At 30.6% G+C, this 21,144-nt stretch overlaps 4 protein-coding genes across 6 annotated transcripts; 2 read left to right on the plus strand and 2 right to left on the minus strand.

Annotated features, from left to right (window-relative positions):
• Positions 1–6,282: 6,282 nt before the first annotated feature.
• LOC128874654 (NAD-dependent protein deacetylase sirtuin-7) lies at positions 6,283–8,919 on the minus strand. Its single transcript, XM_054119583.1, has 4 exons — positions 8,780–8,919; positions 8,530–8,627; positions 8,131–8,346; positions 6,283–8,028 (listed from the first exon to the last, which is right to left on the minus strand). Exons 1-4 carry the CDS (start codon positions 8,876–8,878, stop codon positions 6,867–6,869), a joined length of 1,575 nt encoding a protein of 524 aa, XP_053975558.1. The 5' UTR covers positions 8,879–8,919; the 3' UTR covers positions 6,283–6,866.
• Positions 8,920–9,606: 687 nt separating this feature from the next.
• Positions 9,607–10,888, plus strand: LOC128874655 (histone-arginine methyltransferase METTL23). Its single transcript, XM_054119584.1, has 2 exons — positions 9,607–9,909; positions 10,168–10,888. Exons 1-2 carry the CDS (start codon positions 9,745–9,747, stop codon positions 10,750–10,752), a joined length of 750 nt encoding a protein of 249 aa, XP_053975559.1. The 5' UTR covers positions 9,607–9,744; the 3' UTR covers positions 10,753–10,888.
• A 16-nt stretch (positions 10,889–10,904) lies between these two features.
• On the plus strand, positions 10,905–15,847 carry LOC128874657 (acyl-CoA-binding domain-containing protein 6-like). Its single transcript, XM_054119585.1, has one exon. It carries the CDS (start codon positions 11,046–11,048, stop codon positions 11,736–11,738), a length of 693 nt encoding a protein of 230 aa, XP_053975560.1. The 5' UTR covers positions 10,905–11,045; the 3' UTR covers positions 11,739–15,847.
• LOC128874653 (rho GTPase-activating protein 44-like) lies at positions 14,205–21,059 on the minus strand. Of its 3 annotated transcripts, XM_054119580.1 has the most exons (10): positions 20,428–21,050; positions 20,146–20,348; positions 19,597–19,750; positions 18,973–19,258; positions 18,661–18,885; positions 18,129–18,426; positions 17,800–18,039; positions 16,865–17,667; positions 16,620–16,795; positions 14,205–16,367 (listed from the first exon to the last, which is right to left on the minus strand). In XM_054119580.1, exons 2-10 carry the CDS (start codon positions 20,196–20,198, stop codon positions 15,945–15,947), a joined length of 2,658 nt encoding a protein of 885 aa, XP_053975555.1. In that variant the 5' UTR covers positions 20,199–20,348; positions 20,428–21,050; the 3' UTR covers positions 14,205–15,944. The 3 variants fall into 3 exon arrangements, with proteins under 3 accessions (XP_053975555.1, XP_053975556.1, XP_053975557.1); XM_054119581.1 differs by having other exon boundaries at positions 14,205–16,319; positions 20,146–21,050; XM_054119582.1 differs by having other exon boundaries at positions 16,227–16,545; positions 20,146–21,059.
• Between the last annotated feature and the right edge of the window lie 85 nt (positions 21,060–21,144).

The following is a 21,144-nucleotide window of genomic DNA, read 5'->3' on the forward strand; positions in this document are numbered from 1 at the left end:
ATCTTTTAGTAATTTATATTTTAATAGATATAATTAATAAAGTTAATGATATCTGAGTTCAAAGAATCTTTATAAATCTTTCCGGAAACAAAATCGTCGATATAGATAAAATTACAATGCTTAAACTTTTTAATGAGATATTTTTAATGAGGAAAAAATAATAATACACGCTGAAAACAAAATAAAAAGTAATTTCTCACAGGAGTTTAAGTAATGTTAAAATGTTAAAAACAAACTGAAATATCTCCTGAAGTATGGGTTTTCGTACGCAGGATGACCCGAGAAATAGATTTATATAAAAAAAATCAAATAGTTTCGATTAAAATAAGAATGCAAAATTGTACTTTTCAATTGCACCAATGCATCTGGGGAAAATAATCGTTTCATCAATCGTTTCAAAATAACGAAGAACACAATATAATATCATATAAATATTTTTCATTACGACTTCTTCCTATTTTCACTTAGAACAGAGCTGTAGTCTGGCACAGTTATCAGACTCACCCTGCAACATGGAAGAGAATATAATTGCGCTCCATGAACTGGGATCTATTTATTAGAGTCGGGTGAAGAAAAATGAAACGACAAACACTTAATGTCGAGTAGTGTACATAACGAAGATAAGAAAAACAAATGTACGGAGAGATTAGATAATACTAACTCTACCCGAAAAATACAAAATCGTGACAGTTTTTTTTTTACAAAAATTTTGGCAAAATATCGTTTTTTGACCGTTAAAGAATCTATACAGAATCTGGATTATTTTTATATAACGAGTGAATATGGTTACTATACTAACGAATAAAATATTATTTTATAAAAAAAGAGAGAACATGTGATTCCGAGGCATGAAATTGACAGTTTTAATAATAATTAATAATTAGCTATATTTATAGTTAGTCAGAAATAGAAATATTTTACATTATTTCCTAAAACTTTGCTTCGAAGAACGAAATGAGAAGAAATGTTCCACAGTTGGCAATTGTTCTATAACTCTGTGTATTAGATAATAGGGACAACAGAATAATAGAACAAATTAACGTCAATTAACTTAGATCATAAGCTTGGGTTTATGTACGTGTTATGTATACGCACATAAGTATGTACACAGAGTAGTTTCTTTATCTTGATTACCTTAGTATATCCGTTGCCTTTAGGTGCGCGAAAAAAAGTGTAATTATCGCTTTACTTTCTGAAGGGCATTTGTTATCATGATTTCAAGGTCATGAATATTTGTTTTATCACAATGCATGCACAATTTATTAATACATTAGCTACAATTATTATTATATTAATACATAGAACTAATTTTAAATCTGTGGTCAGCGCTTCCGACGGCAAAACGACCAAGCTTGTAGAAAAACGGTTCCCATTCTTTACACTAGAAGGCGCTACTAAGCAAGTTCCGTATACCGACACTACAGATATCTATTCGCATTCAAAATCTGTGGGTTTGTGATTTCCCTATAACTCTTTCTATTGTTATTCAATCCAGATAAAATTTTGTTCAGATGTTCTTTATGTTTCGATAAAAAGTATATGCTATTTAATATACGCGAATGTTAGCTGTAATTATGATTAAACAATATTAGAGCCTCTATGCTATTTAATGTACGAGAATATTAGCTGTAATTACTATTAAACAATATTAGAGTATTTATTACTCAGAGAAGATGATAAGGATACCTTTTAAAAGACAATAGAATTTTCAAAAAGAAATTCGAAGGGGAATTCTATATATGTTTTCCATATTAACGTAAACTATAGATGCGTAAAATCCACTATGTAGCGAAGAGACTAATAATTAATATTTTTGGGACATAGAGCAATATTATTCATTTTGTCCTGGATCTACTAAATACAAGTTGAACATATCGGTAAGGTTTATCTAACAAATATCCTGCCTTACCCGTGGCGTAATTAATCATTTGAACAGTTTCCAATTTATCGATAGTTTGTTAGAACACAATTAGTTTGTACAGACTGTTCAAACGACAGGTAGTGTCACACCTATAACAAGAACAGAATTAATGATCTATAATCGGTGAATATTTATCCATATTCATATTTGTTCAAACACATATACAAAATTTTGAATAAAACTATGGCTTCTCTTCTAAATGTTGTGACGTATGCTTTGTTTTAGATGTTTTTTTCAGTTGTGCATATCCTTGAACATTTTTGTATATTTACAATTTTTCGTAAATGCATAAACATCCGCAGTCTAGCGATGAATCTAGCTATTTACCTGGATCTAGGAGAAAATGCAGTGGAATTGATCATTGTACTAGGAATGTTACTTACTATTACTAAGTCACAAATTAAATATTATTAAAGTGTCTCGGACGGAATATTGCGCATTTCGAAACCTTCATTTATTAACTGATAATCGCATTGAAACACAATTTCAAACATAATGATCTATGGTCTGCTGTCATTATTCAGCCATTATTGCATTCCTCCGCAACGCCATACTGGTTCTTTGAATGCAAAAAAAAGAAGTATGTACGTACATCCATGTCTATGTCATCATTATTGTTGAATCATTCCCCGTTCAAAAAATGCATCATTGCTAGGGAAACGTGTTTCAAAGCCTGAACTATACATACACTGCGTGTGTCATAGTTTTAACCCTCAAATTACATGGATATTATTTTATCTTTCGAAAAAAAATTATTTAGGTAATTTTTTAGATAATTAAATATTCACAAATTATTTTGTCTTCCGAAAAAAAATTATTTTTTAGACAATTAAATATTCACAAATTAATTAATATTGAACTTTAATAATATTCTTATTTAAAGAATTATTTCTATCGCGTGACTAAAATGCGCATTACTTTCAAGGACACCTAATTTTTAATAGAACACATAAATTTCTTGATTATCGTTTGCGTTTAATTTGAGGCATCTATAAGTGTGAATGTTAGTATTTTATTCGAATAATAGATAACGAATAAATCAAATGACATAAACAATTAATTTGTCATTTCTTCATTGTGAAATATTTCATTATATACAATAAATTAAATTCTAATTTCAATTTGACAAGTAATGGATAGATAATTGTTTATGTTCTATTCGTTGTTCGATATTTTTATCTAGTTATGAATTTTCCTCATGTCTGGTGTGAGGCCATGCTTCCTCCCCCTATGATAAGGCTAGATCATATTAACACAGATCATGTTTTAACTGCGATAACTAAATATTATGTTTCTAATTATATCGACTTATTATATTATATTAAACATATATGTATAATAATTCTATGCATTAATAATTTTTGCAAAATTTTTAACTTTGGGAGAAAAATCTCTCGACGAGCACGGCATGTCATCAGAGGTTAAAGTCTAATAACGTTTACGATTTTTAAAATCTCGTAAGAATATATTCAGGATAATTTCTTTCGAAGGTCGAACGTTTAATAAAATGCGAGAAGGAAAGATGATTTCATGTCTGAAACGAAGAGAGTTCACCGTTAGTATTTTTACGCTGTTTCCGGTGACTGAATAGAAGGAACGCCACGTGCTTCAGAACAAGGTCTCGTTGCGGATACATATAGAGCCAAGAAGTTAATGAGCGGTCGACGTATACTATTGTAATGTCAGCCAAGTACATACTACGGTAAGCCTTACCACTATGAAGTCTGTGTGATAAGGGTGACGCTCTAGAGGGTTACCATAGCAACAGACTGTAGGCTTTTCCAATGTCTCCCCTTCTGGCAGCATTAGCCCTTGTAGTTCTCCCTCTCTTTGTGTCCCTGTCGTTTTCGTTTCTTCTCTCCCCCCCCCCCCCCTCCTCTCCGCCCCTCCCGTCCCACCCGCTGGTGCACCTCATTCTGTGTGTATCTTTCATGGCTCTCGACAATGTTCACTCACCACTATGCAAGTTCCGCTGATTTCTGTTGAAAGACCGATTCTTGCTTGATACGGAGCACTCATCTGAATACGTCTTTCACAGGGAGAAGCAAATTATATCGCTGGCAACATACGCGCGTGTTCCACGATCTCGCTGTCGTTTTCTTCTTCATTTACTCTCACTTTCGAAACCAGATTTACACTCCCGTAACGAATCCACATAAAAGTATTGTTACGCGAAATCTACCCTTAACAACGTCGGGTTTCGCTTTATACGAGGAAACCGTTGAATGGCGATTCAGGTACTAAAAATTATCTACAGCAAACTAGTTTCTACATAAGAAAGAAAAAAAAGAGAAATGGAGAGACCTCGCCTACGCCAATGTGTATGCACACGAGTTCACAACTCGCCTCTCCTTTCTTTTTTCTACGTACCTCTCTTTCTAACTCTTTCTCTCTTACTTTTTTCTACTATTACTTTAAACGTTCAAAATGCCCTTAAAATGCTCAAAACGCCCTTTCCTTATTTTTTTTTTTCTTAAATTACGGATTCTCTTTATCTCATTTATTGCACTACATGGATCTTTCATGTATATCTTTGCTTCTTTTTCTCTTATTGTTAGTCAATTTTGCAAGTGACAGATCCGTAAATTTGTATAGTTAGGCTCGTATTTTGAAAACACCTATTTCCAATCGGACACACAAGAGGGAGGAGGGACTACAGAGACTACCCCTCATCCCTCTCACTAACCAAAAAAATCTATTAATTACCTAAATGTTAGTTGCGTCAAGCAATTTCTATAATCTCGGACAAAGGTTTAACAATAAAATCATAATTCCGAATTCATTTTTATTATTCCGAAAGATGGGACTTTTGAATTTTCAAAATCTCGAATTTTTGTATGATTTTTTGTTAACCTTCCGACGCTACCCTTTAAGAAATTTTCTAGATCCGTCACTGTCTATTGCACTTTCTCACGATTCAAATGGGATAAACATGTAAATTGCTAAACATATCGAAAATTGTTATAGTTATCACGTATTAATATTTGCAGAAAAATCTTATATTTAATAGTCGATCCGAAATATTTGCAGATCTGCATCTATTTCTTTGTAATTGAGCCTGTACGTTAACATACAATAGTTTTGATGTCGACAAGATACATGTATTAATATATTCTTTTTATTTCTTAAGTAATTAAATGTATCATATAGTAAATTATTACATTTTTATATTGGATGAAGACAGTATACTTTCTAATAATATTGCCGAGTACACTACAATGTTTGTTTAGTTTTTTGCATTAATATGCATTAATTAAAACGTGAATCGTCAAGGAAATCTATTTTCATAATGAAACAAACCACTTAAGATACTTTACGCAGTATCAAATTTAACTTATTAAAAAAAATTATAATTCCAAAAATCTCCGTTTCTGTTGGCAATACAAAAGTCTGCTTGAAAAAGAAATTGTTTAGTTTCAAAAGATATTATTATACATTACAGAATTATTTATAATTATTGTTATATTTTTCAAAATTTATATAACATTTTCATAATAGAGAGTATTTGAAAATCATGTTATTGACCGACCGTTGAATTTAACTCAATACCAATTAAAATAAATTTCGGAAAATATGATCTCGAAAATAAAAAATAAGAAAGGTGAAACGGAATTTTTTGGAATTACAACATTAGAAATTTCATTTTATATATTAACGCATATGATCTGGTTATTAAATCATGCCCAATTTTTAAACATACAATTTACATGCAATGATTAACTATTTATGTAGTTATTAGGAAGCGCCTAAAATAACAATGATAGCACTGCTAAAATTATAAGTAAAACTTATTATAAAATAGAAATGATAATTATTGTATCTCGTTATAGCATAAATTTATTGAATCGTGTAAATAAAATATATAAATAAAAATAACAATTAATGTATAGTAAAATAATAATAATACATGGTACGTTAATATTTTTAGAAGATAACGTACCATGTTTAGAATTTTATTAACATTAAGAATTATATTCTGATCTAACAGATTAGTCTATAATATCAGCAGACTAACTAATGTTTAACAAACTGCGACCGAGAAGAGCAGAAAAAAATATTAGAATAAATGTATCTCTATATATGTAAGTTTCTTTTTAGTGTATATAAAACGATTCAGTGATGTAATAAATAAAGAACAAAAGTAAAAAATGGAAATTAAATTTTATATGAAATGATTCTTTTCATTTTATTCTATCTGTTAACACTGCACAATAATAACTAATAACCTCAGTTTGAGATCTGATATAAACAGTCCACTATGTTCATAGAATGAATCTTGTTGTATGTTTACTTACTTCATATTTACAAAACTGGAATGATAAATCAGTACAGTAAAAAATATAAGGAAGCTTCATGCATGCGATACTCATAAACCAATTTTCTTTTTTAAAAAAAAGTTATGATACATTCAACTATACAGATACAAAGCAACTAATAAAAAAAAAAATCAAAACATATTTGAAAAATATCACTTTGGTCACTAGGAATTTATCGTGATCTGCACAACACTCATCTGCTTAAATAAAACCTTATAATTAAAAATCACAACATAATGACTTATAAAATAACAATAATAATTGCGAATCAAGCATGTTTCACAGAAAAACAATAATAGTAAAATTTACAAAGTAATCATTTTAAAATCAAACTTATCAGATACAAATATACATCGAATTAATTTGCTTGCTATAAAATTTTAATTTTGAAAGTTTCATGGATAAGAATAGATTGCCTATACTTTAAAGCTTAAGAGCTATTGTCATAATTTAATTTGATTATTCAAATTTTGGATACTGGAAGTAAGTCGCTATACATTCGTAAATTGTGTACACCGGTTTCATCGTGATATGGAGGCATTTACGTACAATATCATATACTATATGTTATACATTCACATAATAACAGAGAAAGAGAAAGTCATATACCATGTTATACAGAGTAAATGCTACCGCTTCTTCTTCATGCCTTTGCGATATCCTTTGCCTAACCATCCAGGATTTTTAGGAGGTACTATCGGAGAATCTGCATGAATTACTAATGTCTTTGTATCTTCTATCTGTTTGCTTTCAGCTCCTATTAAGGAAACATCCGTGTCTCGTTGATAATAAAGGCAAGTGAGCGAACCTTCATTTTCCATGCAAAAAGTACAAGCTGGCTTGGGTTTTGGCGTTTCCATGGTCATATTTGGTATTTGTATAAATGGATAATAGAAAAGTGGTGTTAATTGAGGGCACATGTACATTGGTGGAAATGGCAAACCCATGGACAAGAATGGTAATGCAGTAAAAAATGGCGCTGGATAAGTGGACACTGATTCAGTTATTTTTTTGGGTGAGATGCAATCTTCTTCCTCTTTCGTTTGGGGTGTAATATCTTCACAAAAGTTATCACTGATTTTACTTAACTCCTTGTGAGCAATATTACATGGCTCTTCTAGACAAGGTTGACTTGTTGTACACTGTTCATTATTTCCAAGTTGTACTGCATGAAAAAATATTGGATCCTTAGCACGATTATATTGTGGTATTTCCAACCCGAGATGAGTCATAACCCTTTTCATAACATCGTCACATTTTCCATTTACTTTTAAGACTGCATTTTCATCTTTTGGAGTCCACTGCAAATTTACAATATATAGTGATGGACGTTTGTGAATCGGCCTGTCCATTTGCCACAACCATGGATATTTCTTCAAAACTTTTAAACTAGAACCCAAACATAATATAACGTCTGCCTGTTTTGCTGCTCTTGTTGCACCATTCCAATTAATTGGCCATGGAAGATTGCCTCTTTCACCAAAATGAACAATTGAATCTTGCAAGATAGAGTTACATCTGTGACATAATCTACCAGTGCCATGAGAATACCGAGCTGTTTTTTCTGTAACATCAAATAATCTCCAATATTCTCTAAATGGTTTACATGTTCTACAAACTTCCACATACATGTTCCCATGAACTTCGGATAAAAATGTGCGAGGTATCCCACTGCGTAAATGAAGTCCATCACAATTCTGGGAAACTACATGCTTTAAAACCCGTGCCTTATATAAGGCATAAAGAGCCATATGCGTTGTTGTTGGTTCTGCTTGACTTAGATCATGATTTCTGGAAATATACAGCAAATGAATTTAAAATGCTATCAATAATAATACCAGCAATAACAATGACAAATAAGCCATTTATGATTATAAATAATTTCAACATTACCCAATGTCTTTTCCTTGTTGTAAACGAGTCCAAACACCATTTGTTCCTCTATAATCTGGGATAGAAGCAGCTGTACTGATGCCTGCACCAGTATAAACAGCGAGAGATGTTGCTCTGCTTATTGCTGCAGCTAATCGCATGCATTTTTCTTCTAAAATTTCTGGTGCATCTTCTACTTCTTCTAATCTTGCTTTCACCCTGTGTCTTTTCTCTTGCCTGACAAATCAATTAATAAAATTTTTATCATTACTTGATAAGGAATTTATTGCTAAAACCTACATCCACAATTTGTGATAATGATTAAAGTTAGTAATCGACACTTTGTACGATGATAGTAAGGCTTAAAATAAATTGAAATGCTCATAAATGTACAATCAATGGTTTTCAAAATGGCTATACCTTAAATTAACCTCTTTCACGACGTCACTGCACGAAAGAAGAATCTCCGTTTCCTCTGCAGTTCTGGCGGTTTCAGTTTTTTGTAAAATCGCAGTTACCTTGAAAAGACAAACGATGTAGTGTTGCCGTAAGAGTTGTTTACAACATATCAATTTCAGGAATAATGCCGGGAAATATGCTAAAACTTTGAATAAAGATTGCAACAAAATAATTGCATTTAATTAGAACATATTAAAAATTACGTACGTACTTTCTTAAAAGTTGCTACTCGTTCATCTTTAACTTTAAAAGCTTTAAGGGCAGCAGAACGCCTTCTTGATAGGAACTTCTCGTTGCCAGTCTCCTCCATGTTTAATCAAGACGACTAACACACAGTATCACATAGCATCATGTAAGTGTTACTAAACGATATAAATGTCACAAGCATATCGTATTTTATTACATATTCCCTTCAATCATAAATGAAAGTACGTAGAAAATAGGTGGACTAATTAGTATAACTTTTTTAGATTAAATATGACTTTTTGTAAGGCATAAGATAGTAGATCTATAAGTAGTTTTTTTTAATAGTAAATTGTAGATTACAATAATATCAGTACCCAATTTAATTTTTATTAATTAATATAACGAAAAATGAATAATAAATCATCAACCATCAATATTGTTTGAATATCTATTATAGTAATAATGATGTTTTTTTATTTTAAATTAATGTCCAATAATTTGTTAACAATTTGAATAAGTTATATTTTGAATGTATTGTTCATTAGACTTTATACAAAAATAATATCAATGGACAAAAGGTATTGTATAGATTTCTATTCTCCTTTTTTATATATAAAAACTCATAAAGTACCATCGTGAAAGTAAAGTGAATATTCAGTTCCTACACAGTTCCTGTTAAAAATAGAAATGTTCACACGCAAACAAATTAATTAAAGAGTATTACATTTATAATTATAACAATAATGGTTCGTATATTACAAATAAATATGTAGCAAAATATTTTCTAAACACGTTCCCGCCATTTAGAAGTTTAAACATTATCTATATGTTCTATTGTAGAGTGTATCGACGACAACTCTGGACAAAATAGTGATTGTATTTTCTACAGATTTTATTTGTTGGCGATGAAAATTTCAAGTTTATGGTTTCTATTTCAAACTTGATAATTCAAATGGGAAAGCATTAGTACAAATGATTTGAAAATTAGTCATGCCAGGTTTAGAAGAAAGTATTTCACACGACACCAGTCCACCCACAGAGAGCCTAATGTCCGATGGAATTATATCCGAGCAAGTGAAAAAATTTTTGTTCACATCTCGTAAAACCCAGGATAACGTGCAGTGTAACGATACCTTAGAGATTTATATTCCAGAGGTAATACAATCTTTATTTATATTTTATATTAATGGACAGTGGTTAATTCTACTTTCATTCGTACTACCGGTGTTACGCAGTGTTTGGTTATGTACTTTTTTCAAAACATTTTTCATATAAGTAATTTACATTTATTAAATAAAAGAAAAGAATATTTTATATCCTCGATTGAACATTTTTTGCTACTATACAGAGGTTTTGAATTTCAACTTCTAGAAAGAAATGCAATTGTTTTTCATAATGCATTTTTAATTGCAGTTACTTCAAGCTAGTTATAGTTTTTATACTTGGCCATCTGCACCTGTATTAGCTTGGTTTCTTTGGGAACACAAAGAAGAACTTGTTGGAAAAAGAGTTTTAGAACTTGGATCGGGTACAGCTCTTCCTGGGATTTTAGCTAGTAAATGTGGTGCCATTGTAACTTTAAGCGATTCTGCTAGTCTTCCTCGAAGTCTACAACATATAAGAAGAAGTTGCGAATTAAATGGTGTTTTGTCTCAAGTTCAAATTGTCGGTATTACATGGGGATTATTTTTGTCTAGTTTATTTACCATTGGTCCGTTGGATTTAATTCTTGGATCTGATTGTTTCTATGAACCAACAGTATTTGAGGACATAGTTGTTACAATAGCTTTCTTATTGGAGAGAAATCCGAATGCAAAATTTCTTTGTACGTATCAGGAACGAAGCGCAGATTGGTCCATAGAACATCTGTTAAATAAATGGAATCTCACTTGCACTCATATATCGTTGGCTGGACTTGGCAGTGATTCTGACATAAACATATATGATTTAATGCAAGATCATACTATTCATTTATTAAGTATACAACGTGCAACTTGAATAGGTTCAAATTGTCATGGGTTCTGGATATTTAATCTATATACGTAATATTCCTTGGACTGTTTCTCATTTTGATCTTCAGAAATATTTTTCAATGTTTGGTGATGTGACAAAAGCAAAAGTCACATTTAACAATAATGGTATCAGCACAGGATGTGGAGTTGTAGAATTCAAAGATACAATTACAGTAAACAACGTAGTTAGTAAAACTCATATTTTGGAAAGCAACAAACTGTATGTTATAAAAAGTTCCATTAGTCGATACTCAGAGTAAGGTAAAAAAAACCTTCACAATGTGTCTTGAAGAAACATTCAATAAAGCTGCAAGTTATTTACAAACATTGGCATCAGAATTAAATACAAATGAACTCCTTAGATTCTATGCTTTATACAAGCAGGCTACAGTTGGACCTTGTAACATTCCAAAGCCTACTTGGTATCAAGTGCAAGCTAGACAAAAATGGGAAGCATGGAAAAATCTTAATGATATGAGTCATGACGATGCTATGAATAATTATATACTAGAGTTAACCAACATAAGTCCTACCTGGGAAGAAGATGCAAAGTCTGAAACACATGGTTGGGTTGCTATTAGTCGTTTAATAAACACAGAAGAAGAAATAAATGATATTGACAAAACCTTGTTGGATTGGATAAAAGAAGGTCATGAAGAAAAAGTGCAAGAATTGTTGGACAAAGAAGCAAAACTTGTAAATGTAACAGATACAGAAGGTTTATTACCGATACATTGGGCTGCGGATCGTGGTTATGCAAAAATCATAGAACTCTTAATTAAGAAAGGAGCAGATGTAAATTCACAAGATGCAGATGGACAAACCCCATTACATTATGCAGCATCATGCGGGCATATTGATGTTGTAAAATATTTACTTTCTAATGGAGCTCTATCTATAGAAGATAATAATGGTATGAAACCCGAAAATGTTGCTGATGTTAGTACACTAACATATTTACTCAGTATGTAATAGTACTAGCTAAATTTATTTGTGTATATTAATAAATTGAATTGACAATTTTTTAATGGAATTTATGGTATGTATTTTATTAAAACTTCATTGTTTTTATAAATTCTTTATTTATATACAAATAGATTTTCCAACAGTTTTCATTACATTCACAGCCTAAGCACTCCTTAGGTAAATGCGCAACTTGTCACAAAGTTAATTTAAAAAATCTTTACATATCAGAGTTGTTACCTATTACAAGATATAAATACTATCTGTTTAATGTAACTGAATGCATGGAGAATACTGTATTTTTTTTACAAATATTTTCAAGTTAACAAATGCAAGATGTAAAATATCTAACTTTCCCATAATAACAAGAAATATTTATGAATGCATTTAAATTACTATTAAAAATAAAACAAAGAAAGTAATAAATACTTCTCGTATTTGTTATTTGCATACTATAAGGAACTACTTATAAATATATGGTAGCTGCAACAAAACATACCATAACAAAGAGAAATTATAAGAAAAAAACTTGTTTCTGGTGTTTTTTAATGTTTAGCCAGCTTATGTGCTTGGTGATTTGAATATTGTCTACTAAATCTACTTAATGAATTTTTCAATAAAATAAAACAAATATTTTTCAAATAATTTCATAATAATTCAATGCAATATATTATAAAGAGTTGCAAATTATTTAAAAAATTAAAAAATACAGTTGAAAAAAATATGATAAAAAGTCAATCAGCTAATAATTTTAAAGGAATTAATAGTGTCCAATTGAGTTCTCAATGGCATAGTGCAATTGGAATTTTAGGAAATATTTATAAGTAAAAGTTATAAATTTTATAAAGTAATCTATATATCCTCACAAAAATACATTTACATTTTATATATTTATTTCTCATAAAAAATTGTACTATGCTATTGCTTAATGAAATTTATGTTTATTATAATTAATGGAAATAATTAAGCGTTTCAAAATTTGTTTTCAATTTAATAATGTATAACATTGCATATATAATTCTGATATTAAAAGAGTTTTGTTTTTTATTCACCACAATTAGTGGTGATAGTGATATTGATAAAATATATGAATCTGTACATATTCGATTCATATCACCAAGCAATTAGCCATAAGCGTCTATTTAAGTTAGGCGACATTTCCCTTAATAGTACAATTTATTTGAATTGGTCATATATAATATATATGTATATACATATATATATACATATGGACAATTTCATTTTACATATACAGAATAAAATAAAGATTTGTAACATAAACAAGAATATAAATCTTTTCATTTTCAAATAAAATGTTCACCATGTAAATCATTGTAGCATATTATTTACCATCTATGTCTGCAATTGAAAAACATTATTTTTGACACTTTACTTCTATCTAAATATTTGAAAATTATTTAATATGTAATATAACTAAATAGAAGCTGTAAATAATATATTTTGTATAAATATTAGGAGTTTTTAATTTATGTGGTTATTTAGCAGATTTCTGGTACTTTAAAAAGGTGATATAATTTACCTAGATGGTGAATAATGTGTTATAAAAATACATAATCGCTGTTTATAGTTGTTACACGAAGTAGGTGTATTCTTGATGTTCTTAAATACTAATAATTATTTAACGCAAAAACAAATCAGACGCATGTTTATTATACACCTTCTTAATGAAAGAATATTATGTTACTCAATAACAGAAATTAGTTAAATTATCTTTGTCAAAATTATAAGTAATAAGATAATTTTGTTTAATCCATTGCTTCACTGACGTAGTAATATCTGAGAAGTTAAACTTTTCTTCAGTTACATCCACGTACATATAAAATGTCTGCTAAATCGTAATATAAACATCAAACAAGTGATTTCACTTGGAGAAGGTTATAAATGTAGAATACATTTTGATATTAAATATTCGAGTTATCGTACATTATTATGATATACAATGTACATTGTTTTGATCTACAAAATAATTTGCAATTGTTATCAAAAGATATTTCATTATCAACTTAAAGGATTGGAACTAAGCGTATCACTATGCTCGTACCTAACACCAAATAAATTTTATATTTAAAGTCGTATTAAAACGACTTTTTTAATAAATATAATAAAAATAGAATCATCTTTCTTTTTTATTATTGAATTTTCATATTGTTATTATTTAAATAAATATATACAAATGACGCGTTTAGGTGAACTAATTTTATGAACAAAATCATGCGTCTTAAACTACAAAACCAATTAAAAAATTTATAATACATCTTTTTCGTTTTTTTTTTTTAAGAGTAATTTTCTCATCGGTTACATTACGATTTAGCGGAAATTTTGTATGTACAAATAAATTCGTATCATAAATAAATAAAACGAATACATTAAAGTCAATGTCAAATTAAATATTTGTTATTTTGCAAACTTAAACGTTATGTCAAACTAGAGATCAAAATGCCAAATTAGTGTCTTATTTTTATAATACTTTTTTAATCATTATTGTAACAGGTATAAAAATTGGTAAGTTGCAAAAATATCAGAGTTAAATATGAAACTTAGGCATAACTTCTTAAGTTATTTTTAATATACAACTAACTGCGCCCCACTGTTTCACCCGTGTGAAATACTATTCTTATTCTATGTCGTTCGCGTTCGACTCGCAAGGGATGTTCGGCAATTCACACGCCTAAAAATTTAAATTTTTACAGAAATATAATTCATGAGGACCTAACCATAGTGTTATATTTTACAGTTAAATATGTCATATTTAAGCAATAAAACGGATTTTAACAATACAAATGGACATAATAACACGTGTAATGAAATTTAAATTTAATAACTGTTAAAGGCTAAAAGAAAGGTTTGTCACGTGTGTCAATGCTGGTTGAAATTATGTTGTTTCATAGCATTTATGTGTCTGCATTCGATAATGTTGAGTAATCGAATACTGAATTCTATAGTCACGATGATTGGTTGTGTAGGATAAAGATGTTTCAAAAAATTAAATAAATATCAGTATCAATATTGTAGAGTTCATTTAAAGCATAGATGTAATAAAGTTTCAAAGAAAAGTATAATTTACTCATTTTTTAAATTTATGTTTATGCCGTAATTATAAGTGTAATATGGATTATTTTTAAACTGAGTTATAATGAAAAAGTTCTATTGAAAATATTGTTAAGGTCCTTCTAGACGGTCATATCTGTTCTCAGTTTAGTTTCAGTTTCCACTATCGTTTCATCTCCGTTTCAGTTTTTCTTTCTTTTACGCATAGGAAAAACTGACAGTTCCATTGAAACTGAAACTGAACTGAGAACAGATGTGACTGTCTAAAAGGACCTTTATTTTATCATTCTTGTTCAATTGATTGTTCATCCACGTGTTCGTCCATGAATTGGTACTTGAGTCTATTTCGTTTTCCGTAGCCAAGATGTTTCAATTGATACTTCATGTTGCCACAACTTTTACAAATATTGCGATTTGTAATTGAACATTTATTTTTATCAAAATAAAATATAGCCTATGTTACTCAGGGATATCGTAGAAAACATTTTAAGAATCGGTTCAGTAGTTCCAGAGATTACTCGCTACATATAAACTATCTTTCTTTTTTATAATATTGGTATAGATTACAAATGCTTACAAATGTTTAATATTAACACTTTAAATCCATTTGTTGTTTTTGCTGTTTGTTACTAGTGTATTGGAAACGTAAAATACTTTTTATAAAATCTTTGAAGATGAATTAAAAACTTTGTATATGCTGTAATTACGCTGTAAATTATTTGATAATTTCAAGCATCAGAACCTCTATTATTTGTCATAGAAGCAACGTTTCGACCGTTGTTTTATTATAAACAACGATTAATACTAAAGCTTCGTCGCTCGAGATTACTAAATAATTTAACATTGTATTTTTAATTATTTCCTATACGTACCATAGTAAACAAAAACAAAAAATTACTAAGTTATTTTGTATAATTACGATATCAATTTGAATGCAATTCTCTAAATATCAAAACATTGATACTTGAACGTATATTGAACTGAGAAAATCTACAAAACTTACATTGCTCAGTTAGAAGTTCTTTGTAGTCATTTTCCGCAATGCCAAATTATCTTGTAAGAAATAGTGCCTTCGTTTTAAAAAATATTCGTGATTCTTTAAAAGTTCACTTATGAATGTAATAATCACATTTTATACAGTTGATCTCAAAGATTGGTACTTTCATGTTCCGATTTAACTCGCGTAGTAGGCGGAGGTGGTGGTGGTGGTTGTGGCCTTGGAGGTCTCTGATGAAACCTTGGAGAAGCCGGAACGGGTTGTTGTGGTGATTTAACTACTACTGTTTCAGTCTGTGTTTGAACATCGATAATATTTCCTTCCGATCTGGTTCGCACGTGAGCTTTTGTTTGTTCTGGAGCATTTAGTTTTGCCGGCTTTTCTGGCCGTTCACCGTACAAGGACATAGATGAAGGTCGACTACCTACACTGGGGCTTCTCTGCAAGTTCGAAGCTGTGTTGCCATTGTTGTCGCCCGATGAGCAGAACACATTGCCATTCCCACGCACTTGTATTATACTGACCTGTTGTTTGTCCACCGAATATACATGAGCTCTTTCCAAAGTTAAAGGCTACAGGTTATTAAAAAAAAAAAAAAAATTAACAATTCTGAAAGCTACCGTGGATTTTCACATTTCGAATAAAAGTAATTGTTAATACGTTTGTTTTTCACTTTATTTGTAGCTTACGTTATTGTATTTCAAAATGTAATATCCAGGCAGTGATATTTGTTGAGTCCACTGGCAGTAACTACATTTATTTTAAAGGGTTATCTCACATATAAAACCGAAATTGAATATTGCTTTAAAAGTTTTGATACTCACCCCTGCTTCGGTATCTAAGTTTTCATTACTGTGACGCGGATGTTGTCTGATAAGACTTGAAGGTCGAACTAATCCAGCAGGTCGTTCCGGTATGGCTGGTTTACTAGTTCTGTCGAGTGTGCTTATAGTTGTAGAATTACTCCCATCTGCCTTTCTACGTAACTCAACTGTTTCATCTAATATGTTAAAGGAATATAAAAACTCAAATACTATTTTTATTAATAAATAATTATGATAATGTTTACCAGTGTTATGCAGCACATTGGTTATACTTCTTGGAGCAGCCACCGGTCTTCGTCGTTCTAATGTAGAAGGATGTGGTTTTTCCGTAGGTATTGGTTTTGGTCTGTGTACAGAAGCTTCAGAATTTTCAGTCTCTGTAATCAATTTGTTGCATAGTGCATTTTCTACAGTGGTTTTTTCAACAGTAACAGAAGTATTTAATTTTTGTTCATGTTTTTGCGGTTCTTGATTACTCTTTTCTAGTTCTGTGTCCGTATGATGTACTTCATCTTGTACTTCATTAATACGTTCTGAGCAGCTAATAGATGGAGAATCCGTAATTATATTTATTTCACAGTTTTGTTGTTTGATTTCGATCTCCGTATTTCCGTCTTGCTTTTCGATATTATTTTCGTGTTTAACTGGTAATTCGGTATTTACGTCATGTTTTTGAGCTTTATACGTTACACGATTAAGGGTTGCAGATGTCAAAGGCCTGGGTGGTTTGTCAGGAGTCGGTGGTGGCTTATCATCAGGTTTTCTATCATGTTTGTCTGGTGTAGTACTATTTGGTGGTGTTGGAGCTGGTTTATTTTTTCTACGAGCTGCAGGTTTAGGACTACCCTGTGGAGGACTCTCACCGTGGTCACTAAGACTGCTATTAGAAATGCAACGGCGCATACCTGCAGTTTGATTTTCTAAACCGTTTATAATACCGACTTCTAAATCACGATCAAAATCTATTTCACCAGGAAAAAACCAATTTGCGTATGTAATCAACTGATCTACTATAAGACTAGAATTGTTAGCTGTGCTCATATTCATTCTGAAAAAATAACATATATATACACATATATATTATCATATATGTTGTTTCATTATAAAGAATTAGAAATTGAGTGCACATAAGCAATTAATCTCTTTTGTGATTGTTGTTAAAAAAAGAACATGTTCTTACACCATTGTGTTTATATCCTCCTGCGGACTCCATATTAAATTAGGCGCAATAACAATTGCAATATTTTGCGGTGACATTTTATTTATATCTTGATTTTTTGTGAGTACAGCTAAAAATTTGATTAGGAACCGTAAATTTTCTAAATTTGCAGGAGGCAATTTATGTAACACTTCCCAAAGAGCTCTCAATCTTGCTTCATTTTGTGTTATCTTTGCAGCTGTCATCCATTCAGAATACAATCTTTAAAATAATACATTTGGATATAGATTTATCTTCCTTCATTTTATTGGTAATAATAGAAAGAAAAAAACTATTAAGCATGTGTTTACTTGTATGTTAGAAGAGGCTCGGGAAGTTCTCGTAAATAAGATTTCAATGCACCAGCAATTACGTGTGGATCCTTATATTCCAGAGCGGTTGGCAATGTAAGGCAACAAGCATCAAGACTTAATTTAATTCGTCGTGATTTTGATGCAGCACCAGCTATTCTAAAAAGACCTTCTTCCTCCATACCTAATCGTAATAAAGCAGATACACATAATTGAATAGGTAATGCTATTTTTCTATTAGTTACTCTGAGATGCTCTTCAAGTGGATGACCATAGACTGGTTTCATTTCATTATCATCTGCAATTATAAAATGAACTTTAGTAAAAAAATCCCAAAAATTGCATTAGAGTATAATGCTTTCTGTGGGAAAAATTTTGGATTAAGAGTGAGTTAACATATATGTATATACACATGTATATGCTATTTCTGATTTCGTTTTTATTACATATTCGAGATGATTAGTTGAGGTTTATGCATAAAGCATCAGTGAGGCTAAAATTAATGCAAAAATGAAAGGTAGAAATTACTCACTTATGTAACATTCAAGTCTAGGAATAAGTTCTTCAAGACAATGTAGTGCACTTTCATGGTAAGCTCTTTGAAGTTTTACATATTGGATAATAATGTGAGCCAACTCCGTTTCTCTCGACATAAGTTGAAACATTTCTGCAGCTAACTGATCTCTACATTGTTCAACTTTAGATTCAGTCTCTTCTAATTCTTCTCTTAAGCTATCTATTTTTGCTGCGCCTGTACCTTTTGAATTAAAATATTACTTAGAAAATATTAACATAATTCTTTGAATACACAGTTCATATATGTAACATTAAATATTTCCATTACTGGCACTATGTTTGCTGGCTTGTTGGTATCGTGTCCTCACGCTATCCATATCCAAGATTAACCGAGCTAAATTCCTTTTGTGCTTTAATATATTTGGTACATCTGTATCTAAAATATGTTGAAGAGGACTTGCTACATATTGTTCAACTTTTGCTTCATGTTCAATTATTTCATCTGCTAAATGTATTTGTGCATGACCACATTCCATAAGGGTAAAACTCACGAGACCATCTTCAGGAGCATTTTCTAACATTGTTTGCCCTAATATATATTCTGGACATTTTTTCTAAAAGTAAAGTATATATTACAGAATATATAATGACAACATTTTTTATTCAATTTGATATATTTAGCTCATTGAGTGCCAACTACTAAAGCTTTCCATAGTTAATAAGGACTCAACACTTATATAAAAGATAAGATCATGAATCACTCCATCACACACCACTATAACAATCAATGTGTTGAATATAGCACTAATGCAAGCTATTAAATATTTATATACAATTTCAAACACCTATATTCGTATTTGACACTGTAAATTTAGTACTTCTACCTTATAGAAGTCACAATATGAACTTATTATAAGTGTGTAGAAAGAAAATTTATATGATTATACATTACCCGCCGTTTGTCTTTAAATGCAACATCCTGTGTCACAGCTTGATTTAGAGGATTAGCAAGTCTCTTGCTTAATCCAATGAGAGCCATCCTAATTTGCTCGACATGTTTGTCTGCAGCTTGTAAATCATCTGTGAGGACTTCTGTTTTACCAGCTCTATAAAAAATGATTATGTTTACTAACATCTCATATATCGGTAAATGGAAATAAAAATACAATTAAAAACTGTGCAAAGTAAATCCATTTTAAGATAGTCTGATTCATAAGTTATTTTGGTATACCAGGTTCGGTGTTATTGGATATGCATTGTTAAAACTTATACATATAAAATTGTATGGCAATGTAGAAGATATTATAAGATATTATTTATTAGATGTTAGGGTACCAAGTTGATTATTCAATTTATTTATATTACATATAGTTGCTAATAGTTCATTCTCTACAGGTACTTTAGACTTTAAGAAAAGACAGGTATCAATGACTTAACAGAAAGTGCATAGAACAAAGACTACAGATCTTGTAGATATTTGTACGAAACTGCAAGTAATTACCTAGAAAACGTTTGATCGGCGAGCTGTTTAACTCTGAAGAACTGTTTCTTCATGATTAATAAGCGTTCATCTAACGCTTATTATGTAAATAAAATAATAGTTCAATCTAGTAGGTGGCTCCTACGAATGTTTGTCACTTGTTTACTTTACTGTTCACAGGTATACATTTTTAACACGATCATGCGACACTAAAAATACACAGACTTGACAGAAAAAGAAGAGATTCCTCGTATCGCTCCAAAGACGACAATTCGTCATAATGTTTGTACAAAGATCTCACACCCTCTGTGAACGGCTCCTATGTCCTGAACCGGTCTATCCTTGCGTAATACCAATGAGTTTCCACTCTCAAAGAACTTTTCAGGATTCAGCGCTACGTTTTTTGAGTTTGTAAACGTGTCAAAACCTCAGAAATTTTAATCACGGCATTGTGCATCCTTGTTCACCGTCGGCTATTGAACACATTTGAAAAACCGAGTAAATAATGTCCACGCCTCGCATAATTTTTTCCAGTTGATTTTATCTTTCACAAGTTCACGGTGTTTTACTAGCCTTCAGACTTTTATCGAGGCATTCGATAACGGGATAATCAACGAGTTTTTACTGGCCGCAGTCAACCATTTTCATTTCTCTACAAGATTCGTTTTAGAACGAGTAATCGTTTTGAGGGCGGGACATTCAAACCGACGCTTCTTGGCTTCTGTAATATCAACGATGGCAGTGATATCTCTCGAAGCACTTTAAACAATGAATTCAATTATTATATTTTGATAAATTAAATTGTGTTTAGCTTTTTTATTCTTGTATGTATTGGAATAATTGGGATAACCATAGTTAGTTAGCCATAAAAGCAATTACGATAAGTTAATTGAAATTTTATTCAACTTTTCAGTTGTGTGTAATATACACATTGTATATACAGGCTTCTTCAAGAATAAAAAATGTACAATTCAACTTAAACATATAGCAACATATATAGGAGTTATTATAAACTTTTAA

The sequence above is a fragment of the Hylaeus volcanicus genome, chromosome 4, assembly GCF_026283585.1.
Source record: "Hylaeus volcanicus isolate JK05 chromosome 4, UHH_iyHylVolc1.0_haploid, whole genome shotgun sequence".
NCBI lineage: Eukaryota > Metazoa > Arthropoda > Insecta > Hymenoptera > Colletidae > Hylaeus > Hylaeus volcanicus.

Excerpts from the sequence above, each read along its gene's own strand:
- LOC128874654 (XM_054119583.1), bottom strand. The coding sequence starts at position 8,878 with ATGGAGGAGACTGGCAACGAGAAGTTCCTATCAAGAAGGCGTTCTGCT. Across the intron at positions 8,628-8,779 it reads GAGTAGCAACTTTTAAGAAA|GTAACTGCGATTTTACAAAA; the intron begins GTACGTACGTAA and ends TGTCTTTTCAAG. Across the intron at positions 8,029-8,130 it reads CAACAAGGAAAAGACATTGG|AAATCATGATCTAAGTCAAG; the intron begins GTAATGTTGAAA and ends GTATATTTCCAG.
- LOC128874655 (XM_054119584.1), top strand. The coding sequence starts at position 9,745 with ATGCCAGGTTTAGAAGAAAGTATTTCACACGACACCAGTCCACCCACA. Across the intron at positions 9,910-10,167 it reads TAGAGATTTATATTCCAGAG|TTACTTCAAGCTAGTTATAG; the intron begins GTAATACAATCT and ends TTTTAATTGCAG.
- LOC128874657 (XM_054119585.1), top strand. The coding sequence starts at position 11,046 with ATGTGTCTTGAAGAAACATTCAATAAAGCTGCAAGTTATTTACAAACA.
- LOC128874653 (XM_054119580.1), bottom strand. The coding sequence starts at position 20,198 with ATGAAGAAACAGTTCTTCAGAGTTAAACAGCTCGCCGATCAAACGTTT. Across the intron at positions 18,886-18,972 it reads AGCCAGCAAACATAGTGCCA|GTACAGGCGCAGCAAAAATA; the intron begins GTAATGGAAATA and ends TTAATTCAAAAG. Across the intron at positions 16,796-16,864 it reads CAATGTGCTGCATAACACTG|ATGAAACAGTTGAGTTACGT; the intron begins GTAAACATTATC and ends TTAACATATTAG.